General features: G+C 39.9%; 1 protein-coding gene across 1 annotated transcript; it reads right to left on the reverse strand.

Annotated features, from left to right (window-relative positions):
• Positions 1 to 246: 246 nt before the first annotated feature.
• On the reverse strand, positions 247 to 25,218 carry LOC124145041 (peroxisomal acyl-coenzyme A oxidase 1-like). Its single transcript, XM_046514690.2, has 14 exons — positions 25,060 to 25,218; positions 22,309 to 22,471; positions 18,034 to 18,194; positions 17,620 to 17,727; positions 14,895 to 15,014; positions 14,367 to 14,482; positions 13,542 to 13,711; positions 13,004 to 13,166; positions 11,677 to 11,867; positions 10,558 to 10,710; positions 9,718 to 9,823; positions 8,372 to 8,518; positions 6,399 to 6,605; positions 247 to 2,004 (listed from the first exon to the last, which is right to left on the reverse strand). Exons 1-14 carry the CDS (start codon positions 25,181 to 25,183, stop codon positions 1,921 to 1,923), a joined length of 2,013 nt encoding a protein of 670 aa, XP_046370646.2. The 5' UTR covers positions 25,184 to 25,218; the 3' UTR covers positions 247 to 1,920.
• Positions 25,219 to 27,183: the final 1,965 nt, after the last annotated feature.

Below are 27,183 nucleotides of genomic sequence, written 5' to 3' on the forward strand. Positions count from 1 at the left end.
ATATTTAGTCAAGACAGCTGATGGCAAATTGCTGTGGTCAGGTCTCATGTCCTATAAGCTGATGTGCCTGGGGTTATAAAAAGTAATCTGGGTATCAACTGGGTCAAGATGTTAATTTACTAAACCAGCTCAGAAAACCTTAGACAAAGTACAGTTGACTCCACAATGGCTTGCAGAACAGACAAACGAAATTCACATCTGCATATGATGAAAAAATTATCACAAACAGATATCAAAACAACTATCACTGATATCACTTTTGATTTTTATTGCAGAAATAAATTATCACATGTGGTCACATTTCACCACTGGTAACAAATTTGCAGAACTTTCCATATCTCTATTGTTATAGAGAGAGCAATCAGAAATCCCATCTTAACGTGTGCTTGCAACATGAATGAGCTGATTTATTTGTTCTCATAGGTTACTTTTGTGAGGTATTCTCAGCACACCTGAACTGACCATCACAAGAGACAACACATTCTGGCAGCAGTCATGGCTCTGATAAACATCCATATCAAATTGTATACTTTAATATCATACTGGGTTGCCATGAAACAAAACTTAATGCTGCAGGATCTGGTATCATGCAGATTACAATGAAATCATTCAATATCACAACTCCACTGTTTCCTGAGGTATTATTTAGTTGGATGAGTTTTCTCAGTCTGTTTACAAATAGTAACTTGGTGATCTGTTATTTAAAAGGATATCTCATTCATTCAAAATATTCAAAATGTTCAACTTGACATATTCTTCCCAATCTGAGGTCAACTTGATGTGTGTGCTTAATTTAACCCAATAACTTAGAGTATAAATAATGTTGATAGATCTAATTTTATATGAAGTTGTGTTTAAACAGCAAAACTACACACATCTATAATAAATCAATATGAACCCTTATGGTAATTACTTGTAAAAATTAATCATGTACTATTAGCTGTAATAAGCACCTTGAAATTGATAAAGGTGTGTATGTCGGGGGGATGCTTATTAACACCATACACAGTGAGCTAAATGTTTGTCAGTGATCTAGCAAAACTAACATTTTTTCGATAATAGTTACAAAGCAATTACAAACTCCTGAAACTTTCTGGCGTTTGTATACTTGTAAAAATTAACTTTTGTCTGGCTAAATATGGTGAATATAGTACACCAAGTATACAAAAATATACAATGTATTTTCAAAACAACCATGTACAATTCCTTCAAGTCGTACATGTCTTCAGTGTTCTATTTGTTCAAAATGATTTTCACAAGAACAATTGGCTCCTCTAACGATGTAAGCTGCAATACGAACAAACACAGTCGTACAACACTAGAAAGTGGTTAAATGGGTCTGCTGAACCTATAGGTGGCTCCTTGTGGTATGTATTGTTTGGGATATACTACACCTGATTCTTTCATATGATTTCGTTAAACTGTCATGACAGATTAACTACAGTAAAATGGAAGAATCGGGTGTTCTTATAACAACATCTTTGTTGTATATTTTAGAAAACAGTTGACATTATGCTGTAAAGACAAGGAGTCTTCAATAGAAGGTGTCTCATCTTCACAACAAGAAAATCTTGAGTAGATACTGACCCGGGACAAAGTTCAAAATGTTTCTTATAAACTATGTAAATATGAACCAAAAAACGTCAGAAATTAATACAAACAATCAAATAAAGTAAAAATGTTCATGAAATAAACTTTGGTCTCCTTTTTCTTCTTATGGCTACTTATGGGGGTCTTGCGAAGTTGCAGTATCAAAGAAAAGAGCTGACACAGAGAGCAAGGGATAAAGGTACTAGGTTTGTTACAGTTAAACGTCCCCTAAGTCAACTCATTATGATGCTACAACACTGAACCCCCAACCTGTAGGCTCCTGGTACAGAACACTGAACATGCCGGACCGCCTTGTGCCAAGATCATTCTCTACAAGCGGGCTGCCACGCGTGGGGCTTTGAGCTTCATCTCATCCATGAAAGGCTTCATGTGCTTGTGGTATGCATCTGCGACCTGAAATAAACATTATGTACTCAATATGCTATCCACTATCCCCTTCACAGCCATCTATTTCTGTGGAACAATGAAACAGAGTATCAAAAGTATGACAGGAGGGACAATATTGATAAATTTATTAGGGCTGGCTATTAATACATATCATGGAGATGGATAATTGCAAACTAAATATCTGTTAATTATCAATAAATATCGGAGAAGTAGTTTTGAGCCAATACACAAAAAATCTTATTTCACTCAACTGGTGAATTGTGGCACATTTGTGCAGGAATTACTTTGTGGACATTAAAGGCATAACAAAGACAGTTACATTCCATTTACAGCAATTGACATAATTGACAAGTCTGTTTTGTTAAATCTCAACTTTTTTTCATCACAATAGTTTATGTAAGATATTGTTGATGACACAATTTTCATATCGATAATCAATAATATTTCTTCCATCGACGATAATTCCGATTATTGATAGTTTTTGCCAGCCCTAAAACTTATCATATCATTTTGGAATAAGCCGTCTTGAAGTGAGTTGCTTTTATTGTTGTTTTAACTGTATCTTAGTAATATTGATTTGTCCAATTCACACAAGAGATACACAAGTTGTAGACAAATACCACTGAAACAGACGAGTGAGTGAGTAAGTGGTGCTTTAAGCCGCATCAGCAATATTCCAGCTATTCGTGGCTAGTTGAAACAGACGAACATGGATGTGGTGCTGACACTAATTATCCGCACCATACAGGCTTCAAATCCATGACCAGTGGATCCCATGGAATTCAACCCTTGGACTTGCTGCTGTGTACATGTTACTGAGTCTAGGGAGTTAACTGACTGTGAAAGTCTAGTTTCCAACCGAATTTCTGGGCTCTATCGTAGCACCACCACTGGTTATCATGAGTTATGTCCCTTCTATGTCCCTACTATTGACCAATCACATTCCACCTCTCATATCACTTGTATTTGCTTCAAATAAAATGGCATCACCCAGTGAAGACAGGGTTTACTTTGCGAAGTGCATCAAATCACGTGAGCACCTTGATTAAAAACATGAACAAATTTGGAAACTAAATGTTGATGGTTAGCTGTCGGTACACATGCTTTGAAAATCCTGCAATCAAAATGAAATCTGCAAAGCAGTTTACAAATACAAACAGGATGTCAATTTTCATACACAACTTTGATTAGACTTATGCATAAACTTGTTAGTCTAGCCAAAATATATCTCAGTTGTCAAACAACACACACAGTTGTCAGCCTACACACACAGTTGTCAGCCTACACCCTCAGTTGTCAGCCTACACATACAGTTGTCAGCCTACACATACAGTTGTCAGCCTAAACACAGTTGTCAGCCTACACATACAGTTGTCAGCCTACACACACAGTTGTCAGCCTACACATACAGTTGTCAGCCTACACACACAGTTGTCAGCCTACACATACAGTTGTCAGCCTACACATACAGTTGTCAGCCTACACACAGTTGTCAGCCTACACATACAGTTGTCAGCCTACACACACAGTTGTCAGCCTACACATACAGTTGTCAGCCTACACATACAGTTGTCAGCCTACACACAGTTGTCAGCCTACACATACAGTTGTCAGCCTACACACACAGTTGTCAGCCTACACATACAGTTGTCAGCCTACACACACAGTTGTCAGCCTACACATACAGTTGTCAGCCTACACACACAGTTGTCAGCCTACACATACAGTTGTCTGTCTACACATACAGTTGTCAGCCTACACACACAGTTGTCAGCCTACACACAGTTGTCAGCCTACACACACAGTTGTCAGCCTACACACACAGTTGTCAGCCTACACACACAGTTGTCTGTCTACACACACAGTTGTCAGCCTACACATACAGTTGTCAGCCTACACACACAGTTGTCAGTCTACACACACAGTTGTCAGTCTACACATACAGTTGTCAGCCTACAGTTACAGTTGTCAGTCTACACATACAGTTGTCAGTCTACACATACAGTTGTCAGCCTACACACACAGTTGTCAGCCTACACATACAGTTGTCAGTCTACACATACAGTTGTCAGCCTACACATACCGTTGTCAGCCTACACACACAGTTGTCAGTCTACACACACAGTTGTCAGCCTACACATACAGTTGTCAGCCTACACATACAGTTGTCAGTCTATACATACAGTTGTCAGCCTACACATACCGTTGTAAACCTACACATACAGTTGCCAGCCTACACATACCGTTGTAAACCTACACATACAGTTGTCAGTCTACACATACAGTTGTCAGCCTACACATACCGTTGTAAACCTACACATACAGTTGTCAGTCTACACATACAGTTGTCAGCCTACACATACCGTTGTAAACCTACACATACAGTTGTCAGTCTACACATACAGTTGTCAGCCTACACATACAGTTGTCAACCTACACATACAGTTGTCAGCCTACACATACAGTTGTCAGTCTACACATACAGTTGTCAGCCTACACATACAGTTGTCAACCTACACATACAGTTGTCAGCCTACACATACTGAGGGTCAGCCTACACATACAGTTGTCAACCTACACATACAGTTGTCAGCCTACACATACAGTTGTCAGCCTACACATACAGTTGTCAGCCTACACATACAGTTGTCAACCTACACATACAGTTGTCAACCTACACATACAGTTGTCAGTCTACACATACAGTTGTCAGCCTACACATACAGTTGCCAGCCTACACATACCGTTGTAAACCTACACACACAGTTGTCAGCCTACACATACAGTTGTCAGTCTACACATACAGTTGTCAGTCTATACACACAGTTGTCAGTCTACACACACAGTTGTCAGCCTACACACAGTTGTCAGCCTACACATACAGTTGTCAACCTACACATACAGTTGTCAGCCTACACATACAGTTGTAAACCTACACATACAGTTGTCAGCCTACACATACAGTTGTCAGCCTACACATACAGTTGTCAGCCTACACATACAGTTGTCAGCCTACACATACAGTTGTCAGTCTACACACACAGTTGTCAGCCTACACACACAGTTGTCAGTCTACACACACAGTTGTCAGTCTACACACACAGTTGTCAGCCTACACACACAGTTGTCAGCCTACACACACAGTTGTCAGCCTACACATACCGTTGTAAACCTACACATACAGTTGTCAGTCTACACATACAGTTGTCAGCCTACACACACAGTTGTCAGCCTACATACAGTTGTCAGCCTACACATACAGTTGTCAGCCTACACACACAGTTGTCAGCCTACACACACAGTTGTCAGTCTACACATACAGTTGTCAACCTACACATACAGTTGTCAGCCTACACATACTGAGGGTCAGCCTACACATACAGTTGTCAACCTACACATACAGTTGTCAGCCTACACATACAGTTGTCAGCCTACACATACAGTTGTCAGCCTACACATACAGTTGTCAACCTACACATACAGTTGTCAACCTACACATACAGTTGTCAGTCTACACATACAGTTGTCAGCCTACACATACAGTTGCCAGCCTACACATACCGTTGTAAACCTACACACACAGTTGTCAGCCTACACATACAGTTGTCAGTCTACACATACAGTTGTCAGTCTATACACACAGTTGTCAGTCTACACACACAGTTGTCAGCCTACACACAGTTGTCAACCTACACATACAGTTGTGAACCTACACATACAGTTGTCAGCCTACACATACAGTTGTAAACCTACACATACAGTTGTCAGCCTACACATACAGTTGTCAGCCTACACATACAGTTGTCAGCCTACACATACAGTTGTCAGCCTACACATACAGTTGTCAGCCTACACATACAGTTGTCAGCCTACACATACAGTTGTCAGCCTACACATACAGTTGTCAGCCTACACATACAGTTGTCAGTCTACACACACAGTTGTCAGCCTACACACACAGTTGTCAGTCTACACACACAGTTGTCAGTCTACACACACAGTTGTCAGCCTACACACACAGTTGTCAGCCTACACACACAGTTGTCAGCCTACACATACCGTTGTAAACCTACACATACAGTTGTCAGTCTACACATACAGTTGTCAGCCTACACACACAGTTGTCAGCCTACATACAGTTGTCAGCCTACACATACAGTTGTCAGCCTACACACACAGTTGTCAGCCTACACACACAGTTGTCAGTCTACACATACAGTTGTCACTCTACACACACAGTTGTCAGCCTACACACAGTTGTCAGCCTACACATACAGTTGTCAGTCTACACATACTGTGGGTCAGCCTTGATAGTTCTTAGTTACTGTGCTGCAAGGTACAGGGTCTGTGTGTGATATTGCATGCTATGTTTTATGTTCTTATTTCCAGCATGTACTTACATCCTTCTCATTCAGTTTGGAATTCTTTGCATATTCAAAGATTGCCTCATACACGTTGCCATCAAAGCGACCCAGGGCACTCTTGAGGACATTATCAGGGGTGTCGAACGCATCTACGAAGGCCACTGCATTGGGTCTGATCTCAGCCAGGAGGTCCAGAAGTCGCTGATTCAGCATTGTCGCCTGCTTGCTGCTGACGTAGCCATCCTGAACATAGTAATGTCTCTCCTTTTACATCAATAACACAGTCAACTTTCCTTAACTTCAGTGAGCGAGTGAGTGAGTCAGTGAGTAACTGTATTTTTATACCCCTTTACACCATATTCCTGCAATATCAATGCAGAGGATACAGAGAAATAAGTGAACAATTGGGATGAGCACCTCTGCGTTACCCCTCTGGATCTGCGTATGCATGGTACCTATATTCCCAGTCTATATTCCCAGTCTTCTGTGTGGTGAAAGAATGCTTTAACCATTAGTAAGCTACTTATGAGTAATCAAACCATCAATGCCTTGCAGTTGTCCATATGCCTCAATGCCAATATATCAATGACAATGTAAAATATCATTTGATTTTACCAATGCCATGCTACAACATCAAGAAAATCAAAAGAAGCAATGGACTGAAAAGTATGACTAAACATTTACTTCACCACTCATTCCTAGCAAGAAAACATTCACTAGGGGCTGACAATTTGATATTTGGAGGAGGGGGCTGCGGTCTGATAGAATATTATATGTTTGGTCCCTTACTTCATATAAGATAATCAGAGTTATCTCCCTTGTTTGCAAGTTCCGTCCTATTCTACCAATTCTAAGAAATACAGTCATATGAGGCCTTTATATCATGTTGAATACTGCAAGGTAATCTACACAACTGGAAGATAACAGTCTTCATGATATTGTCAAAATAAAATTGAAATAGTGGCACAACACTTAGTAAAAGCATTGCAATAGGGTCTTTACTATTGCAGTTCTACAGTGATAACTGTAGTTATTACTTGCCCGTGAATAGATCACCCATTTAATAAACATACAGCTGTAATACACATTGTGTAATACCGAAACACGTGCTTATGTACTCTCGGAACACGTTTCACGAACAAATATTGAAAGCTCTCAACATCCCTTGGCTTATTCATAGACATTGCGTGTGGAGTTGATAGATCACTCAGAGGAGCCTATGCACACTCGATGACCCCCAGCAACCTTGTTGCTAGGCTGACGTCACATGGCATTGTTTCGCTGATGGATCTTGCAACAAAATTCCACAAATTACGTCATCGGGTATTGTGACGTTATTGTAAACTTTGAGGTGCAAGGCCCGTTTCACAAGGCGGTCGTATTGTAGCGCAACGACAGTCGTTAGTCTGTTAAAGTATGTGAGTTGCGATAGTCTTAGCCCTACGATAATTTTGTGAATTCTAAAGGTGGACCGTTGTATGGTATTAAATTCATACGTTTCAACTTTTGACGTGTTTGAAGTATTATTCTGTTAAACTCAATTGGACTATGCCGTGGATCGTGTTGGTATCAGCCTATTTATACTCAACAGTATAATTAAAAAAACATTATAAATGGCAAGTAATAAAGAAAATACTAAACTCGCTCCCGTGTTAAACCAATTTTATGAAACTCGTGAAAAGTTGTGGTATCGGACGAGCGAAAGCGAGTCCGATACCACAACTATTCACGAGTTTCATAAAATTGGTATTACACGGGAGCGAGTTTAGTATTCTATATTACCCCTGTAGATAACCATGATGCTATCCAACACTTCAAGACTGTCTCAGGCTATTCATCATAACTGTTAAAATGCAATTTGCAGACTGAAAAACATACCAAGAAATGCTCAGATGAAAACTTTCAAGCCATTATGTTTATTACATTTGCAAAATTCAACAACAAACACCTTGTTGACGTTCCTCTGTAAATGGTGATCTTAGTCATTATAAGGGTCCTTTGTTACTCACAATCATAAACTCTCCCAAGTTGTCGACGATGCCGTACACAGCGTACAGCTGACACAGGGTGTTGAGGGCGGACCTCGCTGCAGCATCTGACACACCCACCGACAGCTTGTCCATAAATGTCTTCAGGACAAACGCATGGCAGAATGCCTGTAATATAAACAACAGCCAATAACCACACAATCACAGATTTAAGTTTGTATGTTTGTTGTCGAACACTTTGTCACAAAGGTCGATAAATAATGGAGTCCGAGCCAAACGTCCAACCTACATCATGAGCATCGACCTGGGACACGGTGACATCTATATACCAAGTCATTGAGTCTGACCACCTGATCCCCTTAGTGAACCTCTTACGACAAGCATGGATTGCTGAAGACCACTTCTAACCCGCATATGAAACATGTTGAAAGGGAGTATTGGGTTGTCCAAGGTGTTTGTACAGTGAACACAGTTAAAAGATCTACAATACGATATAACTGCATTTTGTGAACCTTGAAAACTAAAACTTATTTTTTATTTAATATTTAGCAATAAAATGTTAAAAAACATAGATTCTGTTTTCATCAGCAAGGTCATTGATAAAAACTACCAGTTGGGCTACATGTATATTTTCTATAAATACACCATCATTATTCCATAATATCTTCTGTACTAGTATTTGTTTTGTGTTTATGTTTGTTGTTTGTTTAATGCTGCACTCTGCAATATTCCCGCTATATGACGGCAGTCGGTAAATTATCAAGCCTGGACCAGAGATTCCAGTGATTGACATCATGAGCATCGATCTACGCAATTGGGATATGATGATCAACCAAGTCAGAAAACCTGACCACCTGATCCCGTTATGACAAGCAAATTCACACGTTACGGTAAGAATATACACAATTCAAAAACATTTTCCCAAACTACACTGGATATTTAAAATTATGAATGTATTATATCTTTAATATTATTTAAATCTGATATCATGATATAATCAATAAATTATCAATTATATCCTTTATCCATGATCTATCTTATGAAAGGATTGTCCCCATTATTTTGGGAATATTTATAACATTGTGGATATGACATTGTATCTCTTTTTCTTCAGTCTTGTTTGCCTCTCCAAATAAATCAAAATTTCTTTTGAAATTCTTCTATTATGAGATCTGTAGTATTTGGAACAAATCACTTAACTTTGGCAGTAATAAGGATTTTCAAACTTCTTTTCTTCCTTATTGTGTTTAAGTTCGTGCAGACCATGATTTTATTCCTTTGTCAACTTTTGTAAATTTATCTCTGTAGTTTAAATCCACAAAACATCAAATGGTGTGCGAAGATTCTCTGTAAGTATCTGCACTCACATTGGCTGCAGCAACAAGCTGTACTGAGGCCTGATTGGATGCCTGCTGACCTGTCTTCCCTGATGTGACCAATCCCTGCACTCGACCTGCCGCCTCTGTGATGAGTCTGACAACATAATAATGGTGACAACATACAGAAACTGATGGTAACAACACGTGGTAACAGAACACAGTGACAACAGATGGTGACAACATACCGATAAACACTTAGTGACAATAGATGGTGACAACATACCGATAAACACTTAGTGACAACATACCGATAAACACTTAGTGACAATAGATGGTGACAACATACCGATAAACACTTAGTGACAACATACCGGTAAACACACAGGTAGACAACAGATGGTGACAACATACCGGTAAACACTTAGTGACAACATACCGGTAAACACACAGGTAGACAACAGATGGTGACAACATACCGATAAACACTTAGTGACAACATACCGGTAAACACACAGGTAGACAACAGATGGTGACAACATACCGGTAAACACTTAGTGACAACATACCGGTAAACACACAGGTAGACAACAGATGGTGACAACATACCGGTAAACACTTAGTGACAACATACCGATAAACACTTAGTGACAACATACCGGTAAACACACAGGTAGACAACAGATGGTGACAACATACCGGTAAACACTTAGTGACAACATACCGGTAAACACACAGGTAGACAACAGATGGTGACACTGTTCAAAATTAAGCATTCAAGTCAAGATGTCTGTGTCATAAGATAGCCCAGGTGACCTTACTTTGAACACTGGTCTAAACATGATCAGTTGATGACTACAGAGAAGATTCCCGAACAGTTAGTGGACCTACCTGACAGCTCTGTGTTCATAGGCATCAAACAGCGCTGTGAGGTCCAGCCTGCTGTCGATGGAGCTGGAGCCCCGTAGGGGTCTGTTCAGACAAGACACCAGGCCAGGCAGCTTGGCCCCAGACTTGGCCTGAGCAAAACATTTCAACAGGAACCTGAAAGATGAACACATTTATCAACAACTCTCAAAATCAAGCAAACTGCCAACCTCAGTTTCCTTCTAACAAATTTGATAAATAACTTTTAAGTTTTGTATCCCAAATTTTCAAACATATGACTCATTGGCAATAAAGTTTGGTGTGTCTTGAACGGACTATACAAGGTGTTAAATGTCAGTGGTGAAACACATGAAGCAGATAGTGTATTCCATCAAGTAGTGAAAGAAAGGAACACAGACAGCAGTTTTCTTTGTAGGAAGTTGGAGGTGGGAGTTGGAGATACAGAACTGACTTTTTATGACCTAACCTGAAACACTTAGTTGCCCACATAGTGTGAAAACATATATGGACACCGCTAAAAATGTGAACTTGTCCTTGGGATACTTTGATATTAAACAAACTTAATCAGGCAATCTGGCTTAGTTCCTAGCTGCATCCCTGAAAGGGCAGACATTTCTTTAACAATTGCTATGTCACTTGCTGACTTTGCACACTGAAGCATCATCACCCAAAATAAATGTCCATGACAGTTCCCTGACAGACAACTGATGTTACCATTATGAACTCGGAAGCATCGTTACTCTAAACAAATGTCAATAATAGTTCTCTGACCGATCACTGATGTACCTTGCAACCTGAAGGATTGCGACCCTACACAATGTCCATGACATTTCCCCATCTTCCCAAGGCAAGGGAGTTAACTGACTATGAAAGTATATTTTGATTATCCATCAGATCGTCTTGACTGTGGGGCGCCATTTCATTTGAAGCAAATGCAAGTGATATGAGAGGTGGAATCTGATTGGTCAATAGGAGGGACACTGAAGGGACATGGGACTGGTTCCACTGCAATTGAGCACAGAAATTCCAACCTAGTTCGGCAAGGGTGAAAACTGGACTTGTACAGTCAGTTAACTCCCTTTCCTGGGGAAGATGCATTTCCCTGACAGACCACTGATGTACCTTGCACTCTGAAGCATCATGACCATATTTTCCCCTTCGTAGGTACAAGCTGGAGTCAGATCCACATAGATCTTGGAGAAGCCGCTTGCGTTGCTGTAACCATGGCCACCACAGGACATGCGACACTCCTCCAGCATCCTAGAGGCTGCCCAGCTGCTGAAGGCTTTGAGACCTGATGAAAGGCCATGGAGCTACAGGTGGAAGATATTATAGGAGGAATAGAAAGGGCTTAAAGATCATAATGTCAATGGTCAAAATAATAAAGACATTTAACTTTTTGATTTAAGTAGAACTATGTTTCCGTATCGCATCAAGAAGAATTTACACTTTTACATATCTGATATCAAAAGGTGGCACTTTAGAAATGTTATTGTTTTTTGTTCTAATAAAGTGAACTAAAAGCCACCTACAAAAACCTAATAATCCATATTAATTCTTCATGCGCTTCTAAACAAGCTTTCACTGTAATTGATTTGTTTTAATAATTGATCGTAAAGAGCAGTCTAGTACCTAGCATCTATTTACACTTGATAAGAGGGACAAATGTTTGTCTTGTTCGTCATACTGTACTGTAAATATCTCCTACAAATAAGAAGCATTTAATTTTTCCTGCACAACGGGCAGATAATGACATCCCAAATGAAATAAAAATATATCTAAATACACAAACTATTACTTTACTGTTTTGTTTACTTGAACCGGATCAGATATGTCAGTATTCAACATATTCTTATTCAACAAGTAGTGTGGGCCATTAGCCACCCAGTGTGAGAGAGTTTTAATGTACAATATACAAGATGAAACACTAGTTTTAACCACACTGACTAAAGATAACTAAAGATAACTAACTTTTGAAAAGTGGAGACATCAGTTGAACCCATCAAGATATTAAACTTATATACTGTAGGGTTCACATAGAATTTATGTATCGGTAAAATATCAAATACATGAAATGTGTCAGAAAGGCTGACAGACATAAGATATTAGGAATCAAGACCCAGCTGTACAAAGATCCGTTGCCCTGTGTAATAAATCAACTAAACTTCCATCTTGTTTGTTTCAATATTCCAGCTATATGACGCTGGTCTGAAAATAATCGAGTCCGGACCAGACAATTCAGTGATTGACACCAATAGCATTGATCTGAGACATGCATCAACCAAGTCAGCCCTCCAGTCCCATTAGTTGCCACCTATGACAAGTATAATTCCCATCTGATGTGACCCGAATGTCCTCCATCAACCAAGTCAGCCCACCAGTCCTGTTAGTTGCCACCTATGACAAGTATAATTCCCATCTGATGTGACCCGACAGTCCTCCATCTCACCTGTGGCAGTTCTTCCAGGGCCCCCTTCTCTATCTGCTCCGTGACCCGCAGGTACACGTCCACCATGTACCTCCCAGCAAACCACAGTGCGTAGGACGTAGCCAGGGCTGGGAATACTCGGTGCTGCTGGGTCTGGTAGTCTAGGACCTGTGCCTCCTCACCTCTGCAACAAAAGAAACTCTTGAACCAAGGCAATGCAAAGCCATCTGTAACCATGGCAACACAGGCCTCTGTAACCATGGCAACACATAGGCCTCTGTAACCATAGCAAATAAAGACCTCAGTACCATGGCAACACAAACATTTCTGTAACTATGGTAATGCAAAGACCCATGTAACCATGGTTACAGCAAGACATCAGCAACACAGGACCATGCTCAGAGTGAGTGAACGTTGTTTACAAGCTGCAGTACCCTTGTGGAGACTCCAACACTCCAGAGAAAACAATTCTTTAACCCCATTCTGTTATTCTGTGTCTGCAAACATAACTGTCAAGATGAACTAGCAGGAACTAGCATTGTTATGTTGTAATCCTCACTTGGGGCTGACTTCAGTCTGTCTGCGCACAGCGCTGTAGCGGATGGCAATGGTGCAGGCCTGGCCCAGGCTGCGGGCAGCGTCATTTGTGATGACGGAGCGTATGAAGACCATGGACCCATAAACGAGCTTGTCGTTGTCTGGCTTTATGAAGGTCCCATCCTCCAGCACCTGGCAACACACATCCCGGCAGACATGAACACACAACTAGGTCCCCATTTCCACCTCATTATGCTGACATAACATGTTAAATAGAAGTGAGTTTGTCACAATCAAATTTTATAGTTCAGAATTTGTCAGTACTGTTGACAGATTAAGTGGTACTCTGTTACACAAATGTTTATATTATCATAAATAATATCAAAAGTAACAATCTGATATTTTGTTATTTAAAAACAACAACATTTGATAGAGTGACTTATCTACCAATATTCCTTTTGCCGTTTTCACAAAAAAGGACTTTAAACATTTACGGAATTACCCATATTCGGACTCGAACCAGTGTTAACTACTTTGCTTCTACATCGCTGCTTTTTCTCATCCTTAATGTCTTAGGCTAAAACAATTAATAGTGTTGGTTCTCAGGCACCACCCGCATCATCATAAAGTCTGCCTCACGTTTTGTTTTTATTTCCATTTTCAAAAAAATCTAAAAAAAAATCTGATTACTTGAACACAATGCACAAACAAAATCGAAAATGGAAACAAAACATGTGCAATGAACTTTATGATGATGTGGGCAGTGTCTGAGAACCAAGACTATTATTTTTTTTAGCCTTATACAGCTATCTGTTAATAATCATCATGTGACTTCACAAGGTTGTACCTTTGCATATCTCATAAGCATATTCATCCTTGGGACACGGACATGATTCAACTTCAGAAAGCCATTGTCTATACTCTCATAGCCAAACTTGGTGCCAATGTCACCCACTGTCACACCTAGTGAAACAATACACACACATCAGTAACTTGTGGAGGTGCATCAAAAATATACACAAAGTGTCAGTAAGAAGAAGCCACAGTTTGTCAATAGTATGTGAGTGTACAAGTCAAGCATTACATACACTTCAATAATGAAGACATCTTGTCAGCAGCAGTAGCTGCAGCAGCAGTAGCTGCAGCAGCAGCTTTGTTTGTTGTTTAACACCATACCCAGCAATATTCCAACTTTACGTCCATGGTCAATAAATAATGGAGTCTGGCCAGACAATCCAGTGATTGACATCATGAGCATCCATCTGCGCATTTGGGATATGAGATGTACATCAACCAAGTCACATTTAGTACATTAAATACATTTAGTTTCAAACAATTAATAATATTACAGTACAAGATATAAAATCCCTGTTACCTGGCAGTGCCTGGTGGTTGTCAAGGCGACGAAGCGGCACGATGAACGCCTGTATCCCACAGTTCTGACCCTGGGTGAGCAGCTGGGCCATCACGATACAGTAGTTAGATGTCTTGCCCACTGGAATACACAACATATACACAGTGTTTGACACTAGTGCTGGTCCCAAGTCTCCTAACTTTTCTCCGGAACCAATGGCATATATTAAATGGTGGTCCAGCAAAACATTATAAATTTGGGTGTGTTGTTTAGTATTGGCTTATCAATAAGTTCTAGTCAGTGTTTTTTGTTGTTGTTTGTTTGTTGTTTAACGCCGCACACAGCAATATTCCAGCTATATAACGGCGGTCTGTAAATAATCGAGTCTGGACCAGACAATCCAGTGATTGACATCATGAGCATCAATCCGCGCAATTGGGATCGATGACATGCATCAACCAAGTCACCTTTTACGACAAGCATAGTCGCCTTTTACGGCAAGCATGGGTTGCTGAAGACCTATTCTACCCCGGAATCTTCACGGGTCAGTGTCACACACTGAAGTAATGTTCTGAAGACACCGTTTCTTAAAGGGGGACCATACTCCTCAATATGGTGCCAATTTCCAGCCTAGCTGAGGACTTTGTAAATAGAGTGCAGGGCTGCACCGGTGGTATACTCGTTATTATAGCTAGAGTTACTAGTTTCGTCGAGTTCAACTCATCAGACTGATTACTAGCTGTTGTGTGAACCTTTATATTTTGTCTTGTCGCTGGTGTGTTTGTAACTATAGTGACGCTTGTTTAGCCAATCAAGTGGCTTAATGGGACCGGTGGTCTGAGATTACAAAGAGGCAGGTCACCGGTTTGGTGAGCTGTTGTTATGACAACAATAGGGAGGTTGTCGCCGGTGATTGCTCCTCAAGATCAAGGGGCCGCTAGTGTCCTGAATGGTGACACGTAAGTGAGTACCGGCGGTGTTATTGTCGCCGGTGATTGCTCCTCAAGATCAAGGCGCCGCCGGTGTCCTGAATGGTGACACGTAAGTGAGTACCGGCGGTGTTATTGTCGCCGGTGATTGCTCCTCAAGATCAAGGGGCCGCTGGTGTCCTGAATGGTGACACGTAAGTGAGTACCGGCGGTGTTATTGTCGCCAGTGATTGCTCCTCAAGATCAAGGGGCCGCCGGTGTCCTGAATGGTGACACGTAAGTGAGTACCGGTGGTGTTATTGTCGCCGGTGATTGCTCCTCAAGATCAAGGGGCCGCCGGTGTCCTGAATGGTGACACGTATGAGTACCGGCGGTGTTATTGTCGCCAGTGATTGCTCCTCAAGATCAAGGGGCCGCCGGTGTCCTGAATGGTGACACGTATGAGTACCGGCGGTGTTATTGTCGCCAGTGATTGCTCCTCAAGATCAAGGGGCCGCCGGTGTCCTGAATGGTGACACGTATGAGTACCGGCGGTGTTATTGTCGCCAGTGATTGCTCCTCAAGATCAAGGGGCCGCTGGTGTCCTGAATGGTGACACGTATGAGTACCGGCGGTGTTATTGTCGCCAGTGATTGCTCCTCAAGATCAAGGGGCCGCCGGTGTCCTGAATGGTGACACGTATGAGTACCGGCGGTGTTATTGTCGCCGGTGATTGCTCCCCAGTGTCCTGAATGGTGACACGTAAGTGAGTACCGGTGGTGTTATTGTCGCCGGTGTTTGATCAGGGTTAGCTGCCAGTGGCAGTCGTGATTAAATATAAAAGGATTTAATGTATAAACAACATCCTAGTTGAGATATTGTCTTAATGTTATCTTTAACTCTGATTTTAGTTAAGCGATAGAGGACAAACATATTGTATTTAAGACAGAAAAAAATCTTATAATGACAGTGTGTGTTTTGGTCATTATTTGGTGATATTGGCACAAGTTGTGTGTATCACCTATAGAAGAGGTGTGTTCTAGTGTGATTGGTTCTCACATAAAGGGTCACAAAAATTCTTTGACTGCAAAGGAGTTATATATCTCTGAAATTACAGGGTTATGTCTGTAATGGTGAGAAGCATGGATGTCCGTTGGATGTCTTGTTGGGTGGTCACAGGGAAGGTCTGGTTGAATTCTCTAAGAATTTTGTCTAGTTCTTCCTGGATCTCGTGGATCCGCGGTTTGGGGGTCAGCCACGTTGTGCCTGTTTTGTGGGCGGACAACCCTCCAATGTTCAGTGATGAGGGTCTCTCTTGGTTGGTTGCATCATCTTGCAACAGTGGTCGTGTCGTCTTGTGGGACGTGGGGGCCTTGTTTGGTTGAGTGTCCGGAGACTTAGATGTTTGCGGTCTCCCGTTAGTGTGCAATAGTTGTGGAGGTTTCTTTTCCACAACTGTTGTTGTCTAGGTCGATGTGTTGGCCGAGATTGGCTGTACATCTCGAGACCGAATAAAAAAAATTACGAGCCTCGCCCGATAGGTATCTCCCGTGGATTCAGGAGATGTGGTTGGCCAGGTCGTCTTTTCTCTTGTATAGTTTCGAACAAATGGTGCATTTGAACTATTCGGGAGGTGGTTGCCTCGGAAGTGTCTCAAGCGACTGTCCCTTCTGGTGTATGTCTTGTTGCATACATTGCATTCATGCTTGTCGGACATTTTTGCAGATGAGTGACAGTTTGTCAGGCTGTACCGGTGGTGTCATTGTGACGTCATGCTGGTTGTTGACGTCATAGTTTATGACGTAACAGGGAAAAGAGGGTTCTCAGGTTGTACTCACATGCCCCTGGCCAGAATTTGGTGGAGGTCAAGGTCGGAGAGTTGATGACAAACTCCTTAGACTTTGGATCATATGTTGCTGTGGTCTCCAAGCCTCGTACAAATGTACCTGGGATAAAAATGTTACCTGTGTGAAATCTCTTCATTATACATGGCACAAGAAAATTTCAAAAGGAAAACTTTGATTTTTGTCTATTTGGATGCAGACAGATAGTAGGTGGCATCTACTAGACATGATTATTTCCCCATTACAGAATTTTATATATTTTTTTCAAAATGGCTTAAAAGTGACGGTCGGGTCTGCATAAGAAGTAATTCAATTGGTGTGGTCTAAAAAACAAACAAACTTGTAAATCTGATCTTGCACTTGAAATGGACAGTTGTCTGATTTTCAAATAAAATCATAGTGTCTTACCATGTCCGAGTTCCGTCTGGGCATACGTCCCAATGATCTCGTAACTCAGGGATCTGGGGATCCATGCCTGTTTCTGCTCCTCCGTACCCATCTTCTCAATGGTCGGGATGAACATGCTGCTATGGAGACCAAAGGCCGAGTTCTCATGAGCCATCCCAGCCCTGAGGAGGATAAATGCAAGGTGAGGGGAATGTCCATCAGCACGTGAGACTATGCCTTGTGATCGCATGTGGTTAGTATACCGATATATAGGACTTCAAAAATAAAAACTTTACTTATGCCTTATCAGTTGGGCGGTTTTTAAGGCAGGATTTAGTTAAAATCGTGCACTTAGGGTTAAAAGCACCAAACATGAAACACCTCTACATTGAACCACTCCTTGCATTTCCGGATATGGATCCAGTTCAGTAGCGCCTCCTGGTGGTAGAAAATCCAAGATGGCCACCAATGTGGCTGAAACCTCTAGTGACACCATTCTATACTCAATACATCATAATTATTTGGTCAACCTTAGTAATTTATTCAGGATTAATTGCAACATTGCTATATATAATTCAAATGTAGCAGGCAGCATCCCCTGGTGCTGACAAAATCCAATATGGCTGCCAAAATGACTGAACGGGACAGGACGTTGACCGTTCTGAATCTCTGTTTGTGAACAATAGCATTTTTTTCCAGTGACATCACTGCGGGTCGAGGCTGATCAAGTGACTGGACTTTTATCTTGTTTGTAAACAGACACACTTTTTCCTTATGCCTTTCAGTGCTTTACATATTGTTTTGCATAATTGTATATAAATACACTAGTACAACTGAGACACTGAGGTCCATATCTTTACACAAAGCAGAGACCATAACAGATTCTATTTGATGGTCTCTGCACAAAGTGACTGTATCGCTAGCTCTCCAAAGGGCTTTGATGACTGCACATGAAGAATAAATATGCAAATGAAAATAGTTTTTCACATTTTAGGATGTTTTCTCAAAGAAAGTTAAACATTTCATGAGATAATCCTAAATGAAACAGATGTAAAAAAACCATGAATCGACTGTGTAAGATGTGACGACGTGACACACATACTCCGCAAGGAAGTCTGAGTAGGAAAATGATTGGCTTCATGTGACTGAGGCATATTTATATTGTAATCTAGGCTTTGATAAACACTGGCTTCTAATCAAATCAAGCTAGCAATTAGTATTTTGTAACTCATTTGTAAGAAAAACACGCCAATTTGCCTCTAATAAGAAGAAATAAGACTAAAGCCAGTTTACTCTGCGCAGAGCTTGTGTTTGTCTGCTTTGCTGTACAGAGCTCTATTGTTTTGGTTTGAGAATTGAATCAGGCATGTGATGTCACTTTCGGAAATTATTTAATCTAAATTTAAAATCACACAGAACTGTCGACATACTGTCCCTTTATTCTTCAGAAATTGTCGAAAATGTTTGTTCACAAAATTAGTATCATTTCTTTAATTCCAATAAATTTGGATTTAAACATTTCCAAGTACAGTGTTACTGAATGTTTTAGTTTTTGGTACTAAAATTAATTCATTTGAAACAAGGCATGTATTCCATATGGCAGATCTGCAGAATCTATACTTGTGTCGAGTGACAGACATAGGAATCAAATCTTGTCAGGACATCAGATCTGAGAGCACACAATCCAGGCATAGAGGTTATTCAATGTGTCATCATAATCCCCACAAACAGATCTTCCAACAACAATTGCCCTTATGCCAATATTTCAGAATGAGCACACTATGTTGCTATGATACAGCATTCAATGAATGTGGTTAAACAGGCCGTTGAGCGAATGAATCCAGGTCAAATACCTGTGCTTGCCATGGATCAACTTCTGTATGCAAATGCTAAAACAATATGGAGACAGTTGCTCGATAAACATCCCACATTACAGAGTCCTGCAGATGGATTGGGAGAGGACATGTAGTAATATGTGAATATCCAAGATGACACTCTTGGTCAGGTACAAGAACAACGATAGGGACTTATATACTGCACCTGTGAGAAGTCTTGCACAGACTGTAAATATTACAAAGACATTCCTAGGCATGTAAAGTGCACTGCTCTGTGCCACTATGAAGGAAAGCTTTAGTTTCCAGTAACTGAATTAAGGAACTGGAAACACATGCACTAGACTGATATTCGTTGTCACAGTAAGTAGATAAGTAAGTAAGTTGATATCAGAGGTTCATGGCATAAATGTCAATTGGTTGACAGACAACTGTACAATAATACGAATAGATCATACACAATACATATACATTCATACAATGGCATGTAAAAATGTGTTTTGGTCATCATATCAAACTTATCAACTTATTGAAAGAACAAACGATATAAAAAAATATAGATATCTGCAGCAGAAATGGACAATATCTAAAAGTTAAGTTGGTCTGGCATCCACTTTGGATTTTCATCACCATTAGGGTTGCTCGATACTAGATTTGAATTATATACATCATTGCTGCTATTAATCCTGAATAATTTGTATAAATTGACCAGATAATTATGACATACTGAGAACTGATTGATATCATTAGAGATTTCAGCCATGTTGGTGGCCATCTTGGATTTTCTACCACAACTGCTAAACTGGATCTATATCCAGAAATGTATGGAATGGTTCAATGTATAAACATATGCCAAGTTTAGTACTTTTAACCCAATGTGAACAATTTTCTCGTTAACCGCCCACCTACACATATAAGGCCAGACTATTTATCAAACTTGGTTTACAGATCCGCCGACTCCTGAAAATTGAATTGTTAAAAAGCCCATTCCTAAATTAAAGCAGTGGTTGTTTCACTCCACCAACAAGGAATAAGTTATATGCTAAAAGATCAACTCATTTACGGACGCTATCCCCCCCAAAAATATTGGAAATTGGAAGTATGGAGGGCAAAATTTCATACCCTCATTCCTCAGAGAAGAACTGTAACTATTATCCCAAGGCTTATCCAGGGATTTTATCTAGATCTGTCACCAGACATGAAATACTGTATTCTTAACACATACAATTTCTAAACAGATGCAGAAAAAGTGAATGCTGTTATTTCATAATTTGGTACTACCCTGGTACTTAAAATTAATTTCTATACACAGTCATTTAAGAAATACACAACAGTCAAATGCTTCATGATCTAGCACAAGCTCTTGTATGCATGGTTCATTTGGGAAACTCCATATCATTGTTTAACTAACAGCCTGTCCATGCGCAATGTTACGTCACTAGTGGTAGAGTAATGTATTCAATTATGATATTTCTCTGGGAACCTCATCTCTTAACCTGGGAAGCCTCCAATTAAAGGCTTTGTGTCCTCTGGACCCCCAAAGTACATAATCCAGGTAAATCCCCATTCTCATGTTAAAATAGTTCCTTGCATAACTAAAGTCATATCTTTGTACAGCTGATTTGCATTTCACTGATAACAGGACCAATAAAAGTGCCTTTAGCTGTTACATTATTACATTGAATGCAATGTTATTGAATGTATTATCAAAAGAAAAGCGATGTACGCTTACCCTTTTACGTATTAGAGAACTGGGAATTATGCATAACACAGGAAGGAGGGATGGCATCCGTTTTTGTCCATTTGCAAGTTAAGGGCAGTTGAAAATGAAATACATTTCATTCTTGTTTGCCCTATTTATGAAGATTTTCGCTCAAAATATTTCCCATACTTAGACTTCATTACTGGTAAAAATCGTAAAGACACACTGGTTAGAATGTTAAACTCTTCTGATGTAAACAGCCTTAAGAACTTAGCCAATTACGTTAAAAATGCTATCTGTCTTCGTTCTTCTTACCTGTAAATATTATTTCATGCAGCACTTGATGTGAAACTAAATTGTATATATCTGTACGTGGGCCTGAGGCCTTATTACCGAATAAACTGATTGATTGAATGCAACGTTAAAGAGGAAGTTCACACAAAAATTAAACAATTGAAGCTTTAAAAAAATCTGTTCTAAATCATAAAACACCACAGCTTTGATTATGACTTGATTGGTGCTGACTGTGCAAAAACAGCATCTTGACATATGAGAAGTGTTTATGAGTATTATTGTCAGATTTCCTCAACTTGTGTTATTGTTTCCATATCATTCAGAAAAAGATATCAGTAGGCCTGCAATGGCCACTCCATTTGAAATCATTTCCTACGTAACTTTACTAGACTAGTGTCTAAATACACAGACTTCTGTTTCCAACTTGACCACCATTTCAGTTGCAGCTATGTCTTGTACTGCACTTACTCCCAGTAGCTGAATATTTCTTCCGGGTCGGTCAGTCCGAGCTCCTGTACTCTGTTGGTGTAGTACACTGTCTTGCGCATCACCTCCTCGTACTTCTGTTCACGACTCAGTGTGTGCCAGTCAGGGCTGTTTGCAATCACAGGATCATTGATGGCCAACGATTCTGACAGACAAATTGACATGATAAACAAATAGTTCATGATTAGCAATTTGTCGTATATGTTTGCGTGAAATGATTAAACAAATATTTTCAAGAAAATTTAAGAGTGAGTGAGGGAAAGATTTTTTAACATTGGATTAGCATTGATTTAAATGATAATACATTTGAGTAAAATGCATCAAACGTTTGATAAGATCATTGTTTCAATTACCGGTACTCATTTACTGCAAGTGTTCTTTGGTAATGTCAGAAAGCCTCTCAGTTCCTCAAACCCCAAAATCTAAAATTTTGCTTGGTTCTGTTACCATGATTACTCTATCCTACTGAAAATTGTTGAGGCAACATTCATTATTTGTGACCGTCGAGGAGAAGAGGGACCTTATACGTGCAAGAATACAATTGTGCTGTGATGTCTTAAAGAAAGACGTTTGACTTCAACTTACTTCTGTAACATGTCTATATCTTATTTTCTCGCATTAGTTCGTAAAGTAATAAAAACATTATTGAAAAACATTTCAGCATACATTTCTGCATTCAATTAATCTGACATTATATCTAAAAACTCCAACTATTACATAAACAGTTATAAGTCTAAAAATGGGACTTTGCAGAAAATGAGTCCAAACATTAGTTGAGATGTATCTCTGTAAAAAATATGAATTGAAGCTTGTGAATTGTACTTTTTGAGTTCCTAAGATACTGTAGTTTTAAAATATAATGAGAAGTTAAAATGTGATGTTTTACCCATAAGGTCTCTGATCTCATGGTTGGTCACATGAAAGTTTTGACTTCAATAGTTTTTGCATTAATTTAGGTATAAATGTAAAAACCGATCATGGATGTGCATACTGCGTAAATCCTATGGGCACATCTGTGTAGTGGATTTACTCCACGTGCGCACTGCTTTATAGATATGTCAACTATAATAACTTCACAGACTTCTTATACACACAAATTACTGCAGCCAGCAATGCGAATTCAGCGACACCCTTCAGCTCATTATTGCAACACAAGCCCTGCTCATTCTACCATCAAACAATGAAGAAACAATAGCCTGTTACCACTAGTATAAAGTTAAAGGCTTACCATGTGGTTTCAGAGATGTCAAACTTCATAAAGTTTATGACAGTTGGTAATGGTGAGGTGAAATGGGGTTTAACGTCGCGTCCAAGATTATTGCACTTATATAGCGACGTGCATGCACGTGTATGTGTGTGTGTGTGTGGCTGCTTGTACTAGTCCGGAATGATGCCGATTTATAGTGTTAGCACACTGAGATACCATGCCACAGTTTAACATAAATACCCCACTCAGCTACAGTATACTGACTCCAAGCCAACCAGTCCTTGTTTTAGCGCCTTAAGAGCGCCAGAGAAGGTAACAACAAGTACCATCTTTTAAGGTCCTTTAGTATGACGTGGCCGGGGATCGAACCCCGGACCTTCCGCACTCCGGGCGGACGCTCTACCACTAGACCACGGAGGCGGTCCAGTTGGTAATGGATGGGAAGTAAAATTCATGAATTGAAATATGAGGTTCACTTAATATCTGAATATATAGGACAAGAAAGAGAAACACAAATGCATTGCTGCACTTCAGAACAGAATATCTTTTACCAAATCTACTGTAAGTCTGAATCTTTAGCAGTTAAGGGACCAGTTCAAAAGTTTGAAGTCGGATATAAAAATGAATTCTTTATCATGCATTGCACTAGAAGGACTTCCCACGAGTACCAGCGATAACTAAGCCCTATCTTGTGGAGAGATCAGACTTATCAATGCCAACTCCTGACAGCATATGAATGAAAATAGGATCCGAGTTTTTGCTGAGTTTAGTAACTGTATAAAACATTGAGAAATCAGATAAGTTGATCTTGTCGGACGGAAAACTTGCAGAGCCATTTATCCCCTACTCACCATCTCTAAACCTAAGCAAATAACGTCTGGTCAATCTCATTAAAAATCAGTATGTGCTTATGTACTACCTATACACAAAGTCACGCAGATGCGAGAACTAAGATGTGATTATGATGAGATTGAAGCCTGGGTGCTGTTGTACAAAGCAATCATAGCGCTAAGATGAGTTGCAAGTGAGCGTAACTCCCATACCTTGCATACAGTTATGGCACTTGTACTAAGGTTAAAAAATTAATGTCTGTTGGCCTAGTAAGGTTACAGCTAGATAGAACTCCATATACTAACACTGAATGGGACATTAATTGTCTATATAATAAAACGCACCATAGTTCTAGTTTTAGACATGGCTGCAGTTTATGAATCACAAACAGTGTCACAGCTGTGCTGACGGTTTTTGTGCAATATATCTGTTACCAATATAGATGTATGACTGTCAAAATCATTTTGAATTTTTTTTTCACCTTTATTTACAACTTGGTGTTATTCAAAATAAATCCACACTTCCAATATAAAACGGTGATAATTTCTAATAAGATCCAAGTGCCGGTATCACATGAGAGTGGACTTTGCTCACACCGAAAATTGTCCAGTCACTGTGTCATTTGCAGACATGAAACTTGATTCACTCGATATAAATGTTAATAAGAAAAGACAACTCATAAAAAAATAACTCACGTAAATATCGCTTTCTTCTGACCCTCTCCGGCCCATTATATAAGACATAAGTCAGTTGTATGGGATCGAACGTAGCTCTCTTTCTCTCACGAGCCAAATCGGGGTTTACTGTTGGAGACGCCATCTTGCCTGTGTCAAAGTTCACGACAACCAGCTGTATCGTCCTGACGCGCGTCTAAACAAGATCGCTCGCTGTTGAGCTCAGAAGCAAATTTTGACCTCGTGTTATTATTAGAACTAAACGGTTGACAGTGATGGGCAGGAACATGTTTTGCATAAGAATATCTCTTTCTTTTGTTATTAAACTAAAATTGGAATCTAACAAATTTCAAATATCACTACATTGTAATACAATGTCTTAATTTATAGCTGAGCGAGTGTTGATTTGACAGCGCAAATCATTTATGCCGTAGTACGCAATATTCAAGCTGTATAGTGAGAGATTATACGTTTACGACGCTTTTAGGGATATTCCAGCAATACCACAGCGGGGGACTCAATTGATTCACACACTGCATACATGTACACATGTAGGGGACCTGTGAATATCCGGGTTAGAAAAAGACTTCGGAACCCGTGCTTGTCGTACTTGAAATGTCGAACTATATACTTGCCGTAAGAGGCGACTTATGGAATACTGAAGGAATAGATTTTTTTTATCCGACATCGAACGTTTGAACTGGTCCCTAACCACGAGGCTACCCCATCAAACTGTATAACGGAGTTCTGTAATCAATCGAGCACGTACCAGTTTAGGCCGACACGTCCAACAGTGGACAGACATTTAGTCTTATTTCTACAAAATATAATTTACAAAATCCAAATGGAGTCAAAAACAATCCTTAATTCCAGTCCCAGAAACAAAAGTTATCTTATTTAAAATTATATATCTACAAAAAGAAGAAAGAACTGTCGCCGTCATTATAGCTCTAATATTGCTGAGTGCGGCGTCAACCAACCACCCAACCAACAAAACTCACCACGAAATAACACAGGTTAATAAGTATTCCTTCAAAATTGTTGATGCAGCGGAAAGCAATACTATAAATATTTAGTCTTTGGAGTGAGTGAGTGAGTGAGTATGGTTTTACGCCGCTTTTAGCAATATTCCAGCAACATCACGGCGGGGGACACCAGAAATGTAGTCTTTGGATGGCATTTAGAAGTGATACACATCAGGAAGAGAATTTATGTTGTGTTCGTCATAATAAAGAAGTTGACATCCATAAATTCTCTTCGTAAATACTTATATAGCCTTTCAGTTAATTACTTCGAAACAACTGCACCAATATGGGTTAATAACGTCGAGATCGGACTGCTGCCATTTGTAACATGCTTTCCTCCTGAAACTGACACGCCGTGATTAAACTAAAATAATGTTCAAAACAGCGCTCATTGATTCATTCATACGGAGAAAAATCGAAAGTGAAGATACAGAAGACCAATTTCTAAGTTTATAGGCCAGAAAAGATGACATGGGTTTCTGAAACCGTGATGGTGTGCATTACAAGTGGTTAATAGATGAGTGAACGGGGGATAACAAAAAAACAAATAATGATGTTTTGTGGCCTTAACTGGTATCACACTCGAAATGGTGTCGTACACCCAGACTATGTCCATACATATAGGTTATCACTGATGTCAAGTGACCTGATTCCCGGCCATATCGCTTTGTAACTCTTGTGAGAAGTCACGCGCTATGATATTGGACACGCGACAAAAAGACAAAACGTCCCATATAACTGGCGTAAACTTTGTGAAGTTTACAAAGTTTTGTTAAATACCCGTAATAAAATACAGCAATCTGATTGGCTAGAAAAAACCAACAACATAAAGTCGGTTGGCTTGTAGGGACGTCAGACCTCATAAATAAATAGAGGATATTATATGAGTGTTCATGTTATACTATGTGTACAGCGTTAGAAATTGGCACTATTCCTGTATGCTACCATCACACCAAAGTAGTTCTATCCCGTTCTACCCCGTTCGGTAGAACGCGTAGTTCGGCATAAACAGAGTACTATATATGCTAGTTCGTTCATAAGCAGTCCTCAATATGTCTATCTCGTTCTTAGCCAGTCTGCAGATCGTTTGTATCCAGTTGAGATCGTGTAAAAGTGCCCG

Source organism: Haliotis rufescens, unplaced genomic scaffold (assembly GCF_023055435.1).
Source record: "Haliotis rufescens isolate VD_foot unplaced genomic scaffold, xgHalRufe1.0.p SCAF_1, whole genome shotgun sequence".
NCBI classification, from domain to species: domain Eukaryota; kingdom Metazoa; phylum Mollusca; class Gastropoda; order Lepetellida; family Haliotidae; genus Haliotis; species Haliotis rufescens.